At 37.7% G+C, this 16417-nt stretch overlaps 1 protein-coding gene across 1 annotated transcript in view; it reads right to left on the reverse strand.

The window, feature by feature from the left end:
* SSU72 (SSU72 homolog, RNA polymerase II CTD phosphatase) overlaps positions 1-16417 on the reverse strand; it is a 31594-nt gene that overhangs the window by 10231 nt on the left and 4946 nt on the right. The window contains exon 2 of the mRNA XM_072426569.1: positions 15030-15173. Within this exon, the coding sequence (XP_072282670.1) occupies positions 15030-15173 (144 nt within the window). The remainder of the gene's footprint in view (positions 1-15029; positions 15174-16417) is intronic.

Genomic DNA, 16417 nt, shown 5'->3' on the forward strand with positions numbered 1-16417 from the left:
AAATATTTTGTATTGGATTCAATACAAAGTCCTGTATCCAATCCAATACAAAGTATATTTATGTGGTCTTGTCTATAGGTATGTGACGTTGGACAGTATACCGAATTATTGCATTTTCACTATTTTTGATTTATTTATGTATTCTTGTTTAAGCTGATATTTGTGTTTTTATTTTAATTTTATTAAAAGTAATTTTTTTTTTTTTTTTTTTACACATGATTGTGTTTCAAACATTTTTTTATTCATGATATCTACTAGATAGTTACATACTAGTAGTTACATACTAGTATAGTATAGTTACATAATAGTCTACTAGAGAGGTTACAGGTCTACAATTTAAAAAAAAAAAATTTCATGAAAAACAGTGTACTGCTTTTGGTACAGAAATCTAGACAACAGTGAAACGCCCAGGTGGTTAAAGACATATTTACATCTATTTAGAAAATGTATTACAAGCAGAACCCTTATTCTTTTCTATATGTATGTTTAAAATGTATGAGCTATATTTATAAAAGAGATTCTGACATTCCTTTAAACATTCCCTGATGGAAATCAATTACTGCCATTTAAACACAAGGACCTGGAAGACTCTCACAAAGGAATGTGATTCCCTTATCTATAAACAGGGCCCCATGTGTTGCAGTCTAATATGACGAAGGGACCCATATGGGTCAATTTTCACCTACATGTGTATTTATTTCCATATAAATTTTATTTCAGAAATATTTTAAAGCAATACGATTTATAAATATTTAGCAAAATGCTAAAAAAAAACGTCCAGTTTAGCTTTGAAAAGGGGACTACAGAGCACACAGCGGGAAAGCACAAATAATTTATTCCTATGGTTGATTAGAAGTTATGGCAGCCTCCCACCATTTCAGCAAAGGACAGCCACCAAGTGCCGCAGAGGACCCTCCAACCACATTTCCTTTGCAATGGCTGTGCAGTGCCAGAGAGGATCACACAGTGAAGATCAGGGAAACAGAGAGGGAAGGTATATTACCAAGGGGGAAAGATTTAAAAAAAAAAAAATAATAATCCTTGCTACAAAATACGAGGCATAAGGGGAATATTAAATTACCCATTCTACAAAATGGAGTTTGTGAGAGACTTGTGCCATTCAAGTTTCACTATTTAAATTGTATTATATGTGTACATATACTTATACACTTACACTTCACTTGGAGGGGGGGGGGGTTAAAATGTGTTTGCTAATTTCAAGCCTGAAATTTGATTTCACACTCTTTGGGAAAACTTGTTTGGGTAATTTTTTTTTTTTTTTTTTTTTAAGTGGGAAAGGTTATATCCTCTGTTGAATTTTATTTGCCGTGTCCCCGTTTCATTTCAGATTCATCTCTTTGTATGTACTGGTAAGAACTACAAGAAGAAAGTAAAAAATGCATAAAAAGAGCTGACCCCAGAAAAAGAAGTAAGGGTAATGCTTCCAATTAGGACACATTATGGATAATACAATTGTATAAGAGGGGATCTCCTCTCATTTCTGTATCTGTCCACCACATGCACATTACTCCAATGAACCTTAATGGATATGTGCATGTAGAGGTGCAGTTTATGCTGAAAAGCACCCCACGCACAAAATTCAAAATGAATGGTCTGCCATATACTAAATTTGATCATAATAGTCTCAATAAAGGCATTAACTTTTTAACTAAAATGTCGTTATTTTCCAATATATGTAATTCTGTTAAAAAAAAAAAAAAATACCTGGTGATCATATCAGGAAGATCCTTCTTCAGACACTTCCTGTAGTAAGGTGATGAATGATCTGGCCCCATCTCCTGTGTTGTTGCTGTGCTTCAAATAGAGATCATCACTTTCAACACACATTACTCAGGTGGGGTCCACTGATGCCACTATAGGGCAACCCACGCTGAGAAATGACATGCTGCCATCACTGGAGAAGATGTGGTCAGGAAGTAGCTGCTTGTGATCAACAGCCCTGGGATGTAGCAAAAGATTAAAATGAAATGTTTTTTTTGTTTTTTTAATTATACCAAGACCTTATGCAAACTAAATTGCCATTTAAGACTTGCACCTACCTAGATGCTACATACAAAGAGTTATGCATAAATAGGCCATGGCAAAACTGCAAGGGGTTTGGCCTTCGATGCAAACATCTCATAAACGACCTCCCATATCTAAAAATTGAAGTAAAAACGAATCTGCTATCCGCCATTTGTTATGCGCTTTAGAAAAACAGCTCTAATGCAGAAAAAACAAAGCCTTCCAGCTGTAACAGAGATTAACAGCTGACAGCAGTGTTACATACCAGCTTGTTTCCATGACCCTAGCAATCACGAATAGGCTGGCTACAGCAAATACAAAATGTGCTACATATTTTTTTGTCTGAGAAATAAAAATCGCCCATATGGACCTCAGCTAAGAAGGGAATTTAACAATTCTCTAACCTCTATTAAAAAGGTTATATGTAGACGTACATAATTTGAGGTTACGGTGTTCTTTTTTACATGGAGGGGACACTAACAATAACTTCAGGGAACCCCATGTTATAATTACTTTATTCACAGCTCACAGCACATTGTGGCAGTCAGTGGGATGAATGCCTCTTACATTGCGGACAGACTAGTAGCATTTAGAGCAGGGGGTCACCAAACCCGGGTCCGTGGCCCACTAGTGGGCCGTGGCTGTCAGAAGGACCTCGCTTAGGGGTGCACACCAGCCAGAGCCGCAGACCACGTCCCTCGTACGCAGTCTGCAGCTCTGGCCAATGAACCCCCCCCGCAAGGTCAGAAGGACCTTACTTGGGGGTGCGCACTGGCCAGAGCCGTAGACCACATCTCTCGTATGCATTGCAGGCTCAGGGCGGTGGGTGGGTTGTGTCTCTGGACATCATGATGTAACTCTGGGGGTAGTTTCTTCCCCTTTAAGTGACACACGGCTCCCCACACATTTGTGGTCTGAAGTCCGTGCATTTAGGGGTTTGTGAGCTCCTAAAGGTTGGAGACCAATGATTTACAGGAGAAAACATTAATTACAATAGAGGTTGCCTTTTACTAACGTAGTCCTAATAGCAACATTGCACTTCATGTAAACATTACAAGGAGAAAGGAAAAGCAATGGGGCGATTGAACAAACCTACCCCTTTCTGTAAGTGTTCTTCCTAGACTAATTTTGCTAGGCGGCCCACCCAACAGACAACTGCTCAGTCCATGCTCAGTCCCCACTTCAGCAAAGAAGCAGTCATTGAATCTGGACAGCCTGCCGGCTCTGCTCAGAATATGGGGATAATTTATATACAGTGTTTCACCATGTTTTTTTTTTTTTTTTTTTTTGCTAATGCTGTATGCAACTCCTAAAGTCAGCCAACTTCAAGCTTCCCTCTCACTGAGAGTTTGCTACAGATCAGAAAATTAACTATTTCTTATTACAGAAGAGCACTGGTCTACCGGGGGAATATTTGCTGTACAAGGGCTGGCTCAGACCTGAAGTGTCAGCCAGCAATCCTGCACAGCTCCAAGAAGCTTGCACCTGAAGTGCTGGATTTTAAAGTGCCAAAGTTTGCAGATTAAACATCAAGAAGTTCTGCCTAGCAGTTGACATTAAGCGATAAACACAAGTTTTTGTTTGTTTTGTTTTTTTTTTTAACACTAAAGTGAACAAACCCTGAATGATTACACTATTACACCCCTAGAAGCGATTACACGCTACAAAACATGGACACTGGAAAGATGGGCCACAACACATGGGCACTGGTCAGTTCAGGCATAATACAAAGATAATGAGGTAAAAATAAAAAGAGGTACTATGAAGCGGATATTAGAAAGTTGAAATAAAGTAGAGGGTTGCTAGAGAACTGACACAAAATCAGAGTTACTGCACACATATGACACAAAGAAATAGGAGCACTAAATGTGTTGTCCAAATTTTGACCACCTGGCTACAGTTAACCCCACGGAAAAAAACGGGATAAAATTGCTGTAAACTAATGTTAATGTTTTGACAGCTGTTGGAAGATTTGCACTACCAGGAGCCCAGCAGCGGGGTTTGTTGTGTGCCTAGGAGCAGCATACTGCCTCGTTTTCCAATATGTGTTTGAAAGGGCCCTTTTTCTTGCAATAACTGAATAAGATATACCCAAATTTATGGGTATATACTCTAATCTGTATAATGACAATCATCTCTAGTTACATGTGAAACAGGTTTCATAGTTAGCTTGAGGAAAAAAAAACCCAAAACAAAGAGAAAAGGTAACATTGTTTCTGCTTCAATGTCATTCCTACAAACATATTTTCTTGGTAAAACAGAACTTTGTGCAGGACCTGTCAATGCTTTAGGGCAATTGCATAGGGTAAGCATGTTCAATAATCAGGAAGAATACAGTGCGTACTTGCTTATTATTGCAGAAGCTCACCACCCCCCAAGTTTAGTTCTGCATGAATATGAAAAATGGTTTATTGGCATGAAATTGAAAAAGAAACAATGTAACATTTTCATGTTATTTTTGTAAAAGGTCTCTTGTCAAATAGAGGTACCACTCTTGTTTTTTTTTTTTTCTTATGAAGAGTGCTGTAGCCATCTCAAATTGTAAACCTTTATAAGGAAATACAGAGAAGGTCACAAAGCACAAGGCTTCTCGTTAAGGCTGGGACCTGCTCAGCAGACTAAAACCAGGCTCTTTGGCTATGTTCAGACGGGAAGTGAGGTTACAGTGCAGTTACCGCTTCCTCTTTCCATCAAACCTTTGACTTTGGAAGACGCTTCAAGTAGCTTCTACCCAGAGCAGCCTATTAGAGAATATATAGGGGCAGCCATGAGCAGCTCAATACTACTCACTGCTGCCAGCTGTCAAATCTGTAGATGATGGTTCTATAAAAACCTAGCCTTAAAGTAAACCTGTGCCTAGACCTTGCACATTAAAGTATTTACATATTCTAAACAAGCTGTAAAATTAATAAAACTTGTTTACACCACACACTGACTGCATTGGTCAACACAGCCCCAATACATAGAAATAACAAATCGTTTTCTACTGTATAAGTTCATTCTGTTGGTGAACTAAGGAAAAAGAAGAGGAAAAATCAAAATCCAATTTTGGTTTGTACAAGCTGCTAGTGAAATCTGTGAAGACTCTTCTTACAGTTCTTTTACTTCTTAAGAACATGCAAAACTAATGTTCACAGTCTTGCCATGGATGCATGTTAAAATCCTATTGTGATTGCTCAAAATAGAACACCAATTTTCAATTGCAGTTGGTGATGAAGGTAAAATCTGAAATTTCTGCGGATAAATCTAAAATCCTTACAAAGTATTTTTAGAATGGACAAATCAAAATGGAGCATTTGGACACTTTGGCGTTGTTGAATTTTATGGATCGTAAAACATGTCCATAGCAGAGGTTTCATTACTGTCATAATTTTAGTTATCAAACACAATAATGAAAATGTGTTCCCAAAAAACAACAGTAGTTTAGGAACAATTATTGTTTTGTATTTAAACACCAAAACCTATATACTGATTAACAAACATACAAAATTGTATTTATTATTCCAAATACACTAAAAACATCAATATATATTTTAAAACACCTTAAAAATTTGTTTTTGAATGGTTCATATACATTAAGTATCCCTTCATCAAATTTTAAATGGGCGACGCGTTTCGCGGAAAGACCACTTCCTCAGACCAATCCAAATAAATACTCTAGATTAATAAAATATTATATATAGTAATTATCATTTATAGCACATTTTTTAATTTAAACATATTTACAAACTAAAGCAAGGAAAAAACTTTTATAGGCATATATATTATATTTATATATGGCACATTAAATGCCCAATTTCCTCACATTTCAATGCCTAAATTTTTATAAAGAGAGACATACCAATGTATGATAAAGGGATACTATGTATACGAACCATCCAAAAACAAATTTTTAGGATGTATGATTGTAAGGTGTTTTAATATATATATGTGTGTTTTTTTAATGTATTTGGAATAATAAATAAAATGTTGTATGTTTCTTAATCAGTGTAAGTTTTGGTTTTTGAATATGAAACAATAATTGTTTCTAAACCACTGCTGTTTTTTGGGGCACACATATATTTACTTTCTTGTGTTTGAAAACTATTTTTAGGAACTGGCTGTAATTGAATAGCATTTGTACTATGGAGTTTGTGGTTCTAAAGGCCATTAGGTATCTTTGTGAGAATAAAAACTATTAAATAGGAGTTTCTAATAGCCAAACATTGGTCTGACAGTGACCTTGTTTCCCCTACTGTCACTATTACCAAAGATTGGTACTCTAAGTTTGTCCAGTTGTACGTCCAATAAAATATTTAGGCAATAGGGAAGGGTTTCTTAACTAGGGTTCTATAGAACCTTAGGGTTCCTCCAGAGGTTGCCAGGGGTTCCTTGAGCCATCAGTACTTTAGACCTCTTAGATCAGTTACCACTGACGCAGTTGTCTTGTTGGATACTTATTACGATGACATTTGTCCCACTATTGTACTGTGAGCTGTGGATAAAATAATTATAGAGGGGTTCACTAAGACTCGAAAGTATTTTCAAGTGTTAGCCCCATGTTAAAAAGGCTGCATTTACTTTTACTGAAGTCCTTTTCACTAGTGGAGCAAAAGAAGAACAAATAGCTCCATAAAACTGGTTAAGGAAAGTCACACTAAACCAAAAGGTTACAAGAGGGCATTTTATTGGCCCAAGTCAACATACAGTCACACAATAAGCCATAACATTATTTAATCATACCTGAATACTGAGCAGATATATCTTAGGGGACATCATAAAGATGTAACAATGCATAGCGTAAAAAAATATGTTTTTCCCTCAAGTCCCAATAGTTTATTCAAAGCAGGTTACTGTAATTAAATCAGCTGATCCGGTTAAAATACATCTGCAACGTTTTCTTGATACAAATACAGGTTATTCACGCATGTATGTTGAAGTATGATTACTAACCAAGGCTAAAACTAGTTTTAATGGACAAAATATGCCTTCCAACATTTTTGCCAGTGTGACAGACTGGAAGATGTACAGGCAAATGATATGTCCCTCACAACTCCGTAGTCTATTTGCAATCTCTGTTTGCTTTGAACTGAAGGAGCAACAGTTGGATCAGGCGCACCTGTCCACTGAAGGAGGGGGAATGTATTGACTACAAAGCCAGCAGACTAAATTTTTTTGTCCCAGTATTCGTATAAAAATTAGGTAGGTCACTGCCATTCACATACAATTTTCGAAAAAAAAAGAGGGTCTGAATTTCCGTAATTTAGAAAAAAAATAAAATAAAAAAACCCTTGTAGCGGTCAGACTGTTTCCAAAACATGCAACACTGAACCATCCCTGCCATTTTTTTTTTAACAATACCAACTGCTCCCTATTGGTACTCGTTACATATTCTGCAGCATCCCCAAAATTAATGCAAAGCAATACAGAACAAACTGCAGATGGAATTTTTTAGGAAGACTAACATGTTTCACAAAATGATCATCCATAGTTATTTTAAAATGTCCGGATTGTTTTTATTGTTATTTATTAAAAACATAGCAAACACTCATGTATGTTTTGGTTTTCACAACAATAAACACAGCATTATAGGTTCCTACTGAGACAGGGCTGACAGAGTATTTGTTATTAGGTCCACAGAATGTGAGAATAAGGGGTTAAGCACCTATGAAGTATACAATAAATCTTGTTATCTAAAGCTATAAATGCATTGATAATTATGATTGGACTGGTTAACCTGTCTCTGACATTTGGGGCCAAAAAAAATTAAACATCTATCGGATACTCTTGATTTGGGAAAGAACAGGAAACTTTAGACCTCCTGATGAAGTAGACACTGTTTCCGTGAAACGTGTTGGGACACTGTTCATCTAGAGCAGGGGTCGGCAAACTCCGGCCTTTAGGCCAGATACGGCCTAGCCGGTATTTCGTTCTGGCCTGACGCCCCCTGGTCGATCCAGCCTAATGCCGGCCGGCAACCCGCAGCTCTGAAGCTGCAGGTTGCCCGCGGATCGGCCAGGGGGCGTTAGGAACTACCGGAGCCACTGGAGCTCCGATGCCGGTCCCTTGCAGTTGCTCACCTATTTACCGCCGCCAGCGGTGATACTGCGGCCGGCGTTGATACTTCCGCCACCACGGTAAATAGGGAAAGCTCCCTAAGGTAAATCCCTCCTCTCCGCAATGCTTCCCTGGTAGTGGGCGAAGCCAGTAAGGCGGGTCCAGCCTAGTGTGCTCCTACTCACCCAATAAATGGCCTAGTGGCCATAAAACCTTGCCAACCCCTGATCTAGAGATTCCATGTTTATTGTTGTAAAAAAACAAAACATGTATGAGTGTTTGCTGTTTTTAATATGTAAAAATAAAAAAATCTTTTTGTACTTTTTAAAATAAAAAGTCTGCCTTTAATGTCCCATTTGTGGTTTGTTCTGTATTGCTTTGTAATTTTTTTTTTTTAACCAAACTGAAAAAAAATTCCTTTTTTTTTTTTACTACAATGTTTGACTGGACATGGAGTACATGTTGATAGTTGTAAATGCTAGGAACTCCTAAAGATTCGATGATAATACTAGTGTGTCATATAAAAAGACTAGGAAGATGTTTTTTTTGGCTTTTACCAATGCTATTATTCAGGGACTCCACAAATATGGGTACCAATAATAGGATGGAGTTAACAAATAATCTTGGGCACCGACACAAACATACTACCTCCTGGTAGTTTAATATATACCAACAATGCTGTTACTCCAAAAATGGAGGGGGGTCTATTAAAAAGCACTTACATTTGCTCGTAGTTAGAGCTCCTAGCAGGAAGTAGGTAGAAACACAAACGGGCATAGTAGATGAATGGTCAATATTTCCAAAAAATGTGATTAAGAATTTTTTTTTTTATAATGTTCCTAATGAGTGTCTAAGGTCTACTGTTTCCCCAGGGTTTAACCATAGTGTAATCCTTTCTGCCAAAAATCTTTTTAAACATCTTTATAAATTCTTAAAAACTCGTTAAAAAGCTGGTTAGGCATGTATAAGCATTTAAAACTAGTCAGATGCAGACTTAGCCCTAATTTACTAAGTTATTAAAGATTGCCACAATAACTTAGTAAAAAGCAAGCAGTAAAGCTAATTAAATGAGTGCAGCATGTGATGGCGGACAGAATGCAATGAGTGTTAGAGATATGACAACAGGTAGTATGTGCATACTTCACATACTGTAGCTACAAGTACATAGGTAAGTGGACACCTGTAAGTCAAGGAGGACTAAAGCCGCATACGTGTGTATGTAGGATCTTTCACGACTATTATTGAGTGTATTCAATATTAGTGGTGAAAGATCCTTTCCAACGACTAGCATTGCACGATGCATGAACGAGTGCTGTACATACAGCACCATTCTGCTCTATGCAGAGGGGAGGGGTGAAAGCGACAGAGCGCCACCCTGCTGCGCGCTCTTTCCTTTCCCCTGCATTACGATCGTTAGTTGTCGATCGTCTGTGGATCTGCCAGGATGATCGTTCGGACGATGGACAACTGGGGATGTACACACGCCAGATTCTCATCTAATATCGGCCCTGAGCCAATTATCGGGCAAGAACCGTTGGACGTGTGTACGTAGCTTTAGAGTATTGTGGTAGTAAAGAGATGAGGTCGATGACAAAGAGGCAACTAAAAGCTTAGAACCAAAAATTGAGAGGAAAGCAGTCAGGATCTATAACTCCACCGGTATTAGGTTGCTGTTCACATTGGAGACCTGGAATGTGACTGCGCATCAAAAAAGGGGCGTGGAACTACTCTCACAAGCCCTAAGTTCTAAACTGTCTCCCTCTACTGCCAACACATCCAGGAGCATACCAACTGGGATGGCATGATCAGTAAGATGGTGTTGGTAAAGGAAAAGCTATCATTTTATGCAGGGTTGAAATGATACTCTTATTTGCTTACATTTTTGTGAAAGTAATGAGTACTGAAGCAGTTACCAGGACTAACCTTGCTAATAAAGAGCCAAAAGTAGTATTTGTTTAGTAAGGTAGAAGAAAATCTAAAGTATGGGAAATAAACAGTAAAAGAGTCTGAATATGTTAAGATAGTGAGGGGAAAAAGCAAATCCAGTCTTTCATTTTAACATTCTTCTATAATTTGTTTCTATGTCTAGGATGTGGCTATGAATTGAAGGATAACTTAGCAAAATGGGCATTAATGATATTACAAACAATGGGCAAATCATTTGCACATTGTTAAAAAAACAAAGTAGAACTGCAACTTAGGAACTAAGTTTTTGGCAGAACAAAACTATCAAAAAAAAAAAATCTCTGTACCTATTTAAAACAGTCTGCTTAGGAGATCCATAAGTAGCTGCCCCATATATGAAGACAGCAGCAGTGGGAAAAGTATCTGTAGATGGCCCGGCAGCTACAGGTTAATAAAGAGCAAAGAGCAGTCAATTGCATTTAAAAAAAAAACATAGTGTATATCTAAATTACATGCACATTTAATATGTATTCCTTTACGTTCTGCAAGAAGATATCTGTGGTTTATACAGAAAGCCAGTGTAACCCTAAGCTTCTGTTTTGTCAGAGAGGACATGGCACATCCTAACTTGTATCTGTACTTATTTTGGGGATGGGGGGGTAAGATAGCCAATTTCCCTGGAAGATTTGTAAGATTTTACAAGTCTGAAGATCTCACAGAGATCCTCAAAAGCAATTTTTCACTACAGGAACACAAAAAAAGTTAGGATATGATCTAGAAGAGAAGAGGGTATGTTTTTTTTTAGTGATGGGGAAAAGTCTGTGGAGACCAGCACACGAGGATGTGTTAGTACCTGCAGAAGACTAAGGATTTCTTGGGATCAGGGCAGCACAGACAGCAGAAGATGCAAGGATCTCTTTTAAAGGCATTTTGCACCGTTGATACAAGATTGCTTTAAAGAAAAGCGGCAGTAAAAGTAATTCAGGGGCTTGAAAAGAATGCCTGGCAGGCTCCATCTCCAATAGAAGAAAAAAAAAAAAAAAGAAAATCCCAACATTCAAGTGAAGTCAAAGCTGATCAGCACAGCAAGACCTGTGGAGAAGGATTTGTTGCAAACATCTTTCTGATCAGTTTCTTGCAGGTACGATACCTATACATATATAGGTTATGTATTGGCAACAATTTTGGCCAAATAACCCTCAATGAATTATATTTTTATATACACATGTGTGTGTGTGGAAATACTTACTAGTCAAATATGTTATGAACCTAACCTGATACTGATAGGTCCAGGATCTGTCTACACCCTTTGATGGTTGTATTTAGGAGCCTGTGCGTCTAGCAAGGCTAGAACAGAGATATATAGAAGAATTTAGTGCTCAGAATAGGTTTGGGGGAATTTAGGACAAGCTTTTAATTCTGTCCTTGTCGTGGCTTGTCCTCTTGGGGTAGCCCTTTCCTGTGGGGAGAGCCATTCTTTCAAAATGCAGTGCTGAAGAAGCTTCTTTAGTACAGCTGATAGCACTTTCACACAATCGAGAATGAAAGCAATTAGAAATCTTATAAGCTGCACATTTCCATTTTTTTCATATTGCTCTCCTTTAGATGGCTAAAACACTACTGCTGGGAAGATATTTTCACCTACCCAAAATGCGAGATTACACAAACTTGAAAACTATATAATGTCCAATTGAACAAATGAGTTCCGGATGGGATAGAAATGTTCAAAATAAAAGCTGGAAAAGCAGAGAATCATGTGCTCTTTTAATTGAATCAATGGGGAGGACAGAGTCTTACACACATTCAATATTTGTCATTGGAAAGGATCTTTCACAACCCTTTCCAACTACAAAATATTGAAAGATGCATAAATGTGCCGTACATACAGCATCTTTCTGTTCTATTGAGAGGGTGAAGATCTCTTCAATGCGGCACCCCGCTACGCTCTTTCCCATTCACTTGCATTACAATGGTTTGTCGTGCATGGATCCGCCAGGACGGATCCATGAACAAAGTCAGACGAGCGCTGTACACACTCCACATTCTCATCTGATACCAGCCCTGAGGCGATTATCAGACAAGAATCATGTGGCGTGTATTTGTAGCCTTAGTCTCCCAAATTTTTAATATGCCAGGAGACCATCTAATCAGGTTTTTTTTGTCATGGCAACAATGCTGCACTGCGCCAGAATTTTAAACGAACCCTCCTGTGTAGGCTGGGCCTGCTTGCTTTAGAGCAGGATGAAAAAAAGTGTTACAGCAGAAGTTTGGCTGTCGGCACTTTGTAAATTCAGGTACATTAATTCTGAACCCTTTCTCACCCCACTTTCCTTACTCTAGGTCATCAGATTTCTTGGATTTCTAATGATGTGCCATTGCAGTCAAGTTCATTTCAGTAACTATTGGTAAAGCGTCTTGTACAATTGTGTCTGAAGAGCAGAAAAGGAAGTGGTATCTTAATGCATTTGTGCACATATTTAATTCTGACAAAGCAGCTTCTAACAGAATGCCTCATTGTAGTTCCTGTGCAACCAAGCTCCATGGCAATAGCTTAGTATTGTGGGTCAAATCCATTCAAAAGTGGAAGAGTATTTAAATTATCACTATGAATCATATTCTAGAACAATATATAGGTGATATTAAGGAAATATTTCTCTGGGTCAGATCTTGTGTGCAAACTGCAGGCCTTTAGTGCCCACTTTTATTAACACTGCCTTGGTATTGTTTTTCTACCATTAAGGTTATGTTTTTACTACTTATACTGTAGTTTTTATTTCCAAATGTGATTTGAACCTGCCCAGTTCCAAAGTGCAGAAAATTCTTTAGTGGAAAGATTTGAGGTATAAAGATAACTGTTCATGTATTAAGTATTGAAAGTTTGCCTACTATCTACTATGTATGGGTGCACAACCCAACCCCTATATATAATCATTTTTATCTGTGCTGAACACAACTTGAATTGCCAAACTAAAATGCCTGTACTACTGCCCACTGATTAAAGTGATTCCACTTTATTAGTGAGCCTAAGCTATAAATGATTTTTGTAATAATGGGCAACAGGAAGCTAAGATAAATTGAGTCAATAACTAGAAACTCTGTATGAGCAAAGGACTAAGTAAAGCTTATCTGCAGATTCCTGAGCATTTTAGGCATAGGACGTGATCACTTAACCCTCCTAACAGTAATCCCGAGCCTGACTCTGGGTGGATTTTCCATGCAAAAAGTCACACTCGGGATGGCTAAAAGATTAAAAAAAAAAACCCACTTACCTTGTTCTGTTGTCGCCCCCCCCCCCCGCGCGTCCTGCTGGTCCCTGCAGGTCTTCAGGACATGTCCTCTTCTTCTGATCTCCAGTCGGCGAATGCAGAGACGTTCTCCGGGGTTTCCCGGTGACGCCGGTGCTGGCGGGAGGAGCGGCGGGAAATTCAAATAATTTTGTATTGGATTCAATACAAAATAGCTGTATTGTGTCCAATACAATGAAATCTTGATATATATATTATACATGCTACTGTACAGTTATATTACATGTATAACTTTTTATTTTAACAGATTATTGTGTTTTTTTTAAAGATTATTAAATTAATTAAATATTAGATATATTTTGGTGAGTTATGCCTAAGATTTATAGGCCTACAATGTAAAATAAATTTCCATGCAAAAAAACGTAACGCTTTCTGCATGGAAATATGGACAGAATTAGAAAGCTAGAGGGGGGTTAACTAATGCTAGTTATTGCACTTCATCTTTCATAGTGGGCTTTAGAGCACAGCGCCAGCCTTTTTTTTTTTTTTTTCAACTTAAAGACTACAAAACCCAAGTTCATGATGCCACTAGTGTTGTTGTAAAGGAACACTTAACTTTCTCCCTTCTTGCATCCAGCATTAATTCCTAATGAGTTTGGGATGTCAAGAACTCACCCCCCCCCCAATCCTAATTACTTGTTGCTCTAGGGCTTCTAGTACTGCTGCCCTAAATGGTGTTAACACATCATTACAGCAGCACTGTTCGGCAAAGGCCCAAGGAGGAGAAAGAAAAAACAACAATTTACCAAAAAGTCTGCAAAAAAAAAAAAAAAAACAAAACAAAAAAAAAAACAAAAAAAAACAGATGTCCGATGGGCCAGCTTGAGCCTAAACATGGGTTACAGATAACCTTAACTGCACAGATAGTGTAACTACTCTGCATATCCTGAGCCGCAAATCCTACCTACCCTTTACAAAAATGCTCCAGTGTTAAAGATATAAATTAAAAAAATATTCTCTAAAATCAGTATAACTTCTCTGGATTATGAGGAAGAAACACTAGTCATTGTAACAAACAGAATGGAAAATTAAATATGCGCTTGGTGTGTTTAAAGAATATTAAACTGAGCTACTTGGCATCCAAATGGCATTTTTGTCCTGCCTCTCCCTTATTATGTTGGTACAAAGTTACCACACTTACACTTTTCTCACTTAGTAATGGGGAAGAATGAATATGAAAATATTTTTTGCTTTGCTAATATTCTGTAGAACAGATCCAAAGGAAAAAAAAAAAAAAAAAAAAAAAAAAAAAAAAAGGTAAAGTTTAAGTCTGGTGGATTGTTACTCTTAAATAGAGGTCTTGCAAGTCTAAATGGTATGAACTGCCATGACCCTAGAAAAAGTTATTTAAAAAAAATTAAATTTTTTAAATTGCCGAATATACTTACCTTTGCTTAAATTACAAAAGGCTACTGTGTCCAAATCCATAGTTCATATTCTCATGGTCATGAACCCTATTTTTAGGACAGTGAGCCTTAAAAAAAAAAAAAAAAAAAAAAAAAAAATAGTAATAATGTAAAAACTGCTATAGTAACCACAGTTCTTTACCGGGAAAGCTCAGTCTTCTCACTATCCTTTTTTTAAAATCAGCTGATGCATGCAGTATTTACCTTTACCTGCACCCTAAACCATACCAAAATAGTCATATACCTGCCTACAATCCCACATGGATCTTGGAGCTGCAAATGTAAAATTATGATTTACACCTTTATGAGTTGAAACCTTTTTGGTTTAAACAAAATGAATTCCTGGGGATACAGTTCTTTGTCTTTCTTAAGTAGATCATTGTACATCTGTTCATATGTGGTTTTGAAATCGTAAACATTTGGCTTGTCCGGTGCTGGTCCGGGAAGTTTAACATGCGTTCCTGTTCCAAAAGATCTGACGTTGAAGGACCGTTTGCTGAAAGAAAAAGAAAAAAAAAAAAAAGAAACATTATATTAAACATGTGTTTCACTGTACATTGTAATGTGGCACAGGAAAATATACAGAACATTTAAACTTTTTATTGTGGTAGTACAATAGGCATACAGATTTTGTAAGATAAAACATACATGAATCGCCAATTTCATTTATGCACTGGACACTGAGGGCCTTCCTCATTTCTGGGATTAAAGCAGAACAAAAACTGAACCTATTTCTGTTCCATCACAGTTCTAATCATCAGTGTCTGGGACACTACAGCTAAAGGGAGGGGAAATGGCACCTACTAGTATAGAAGGGAACATAAAATCAGAGATAGCAGCCAACCTGATGGGCTTTGTTTAAATCAACCGTGTTCTTTTTTCTGCACCTTGTAACATAATAGGAACACTCAACTCTCTTCCCCTCTCCTGAAGGGTGAATGGAAGTCTGGAGATCACCACTTGTTGAAGGGTCACACTCTTGTTTTGCCTCACAGTTAAAGCAGAACTAAACCCGTTGGTGGATGGTGAGCTTGTGCATTAATCAAGTAAGTATGCACAGCACATGTCCAGGACATCTCTGCATCCTTGGGAGGCTCCATCTTCACCGCCATCTCCATGGTGGACTTCCATTGCATGTCTCTTATCAATTACTACTACTGGCAGGTGTTTTTTTTTTTTTTTTTTTTCAGTTCAGGTCAGCTATAAATCAGACTCCATGTCTTTGTGAGTCCTCTATTAACCCCTTTTATGATCTATAAAAACAATTTGGGGCAACTGCAGAGACACAGAAGCCACAGGGTGTGGGTATATTTTAAATATTAAGACCTCACAACTGTTTTTAGGATTACATTTTAGGCAGAATGATCAACAAGCAAAAATCAATAGGGGTTAAAAGGAGATGCTTGTCTGTGGAGTCCACACACACACGTCTCTAGAAGTGAAAAAAACCCTTACAATGCATATGATACATACATGCAAACACTCAAATGCCTTGGATATTGAAAGTCTTTAGCAAGTACCAAAAGGGGCAAAAAACATTCCTATAGCGAGTACTACAAATCCAATTTTAAAACAAGCTTTAGTTTATTCATACATACATGCAATCAGAATAGGTTAAGAAAAGGTCTTCTAATACAGCGGTTGCAGAAAATTTTGGTGGTCCGTGGTTCTAGCCGGTGCGCCCCCGAGCAAGGTCATGAGAAAGGAGAACATGTGTGGACCGAGCCATGCATGGACCAT

This window comes from Pyxicephalus adspersus, chromosome 11 (assembly GCF_032062135.1).
Source record: "Pyxicephalus adspersus chromosome 11, UCB_Pads_2.0, whole genome shotgun sequence".
NCBI classification, from domain to species: Eukaryota; Metazoa; Chordata; class Amphibia; order Anura; family Pyxicephalidae; genus Pyxicephalus; species Pyxicephalus adspersus.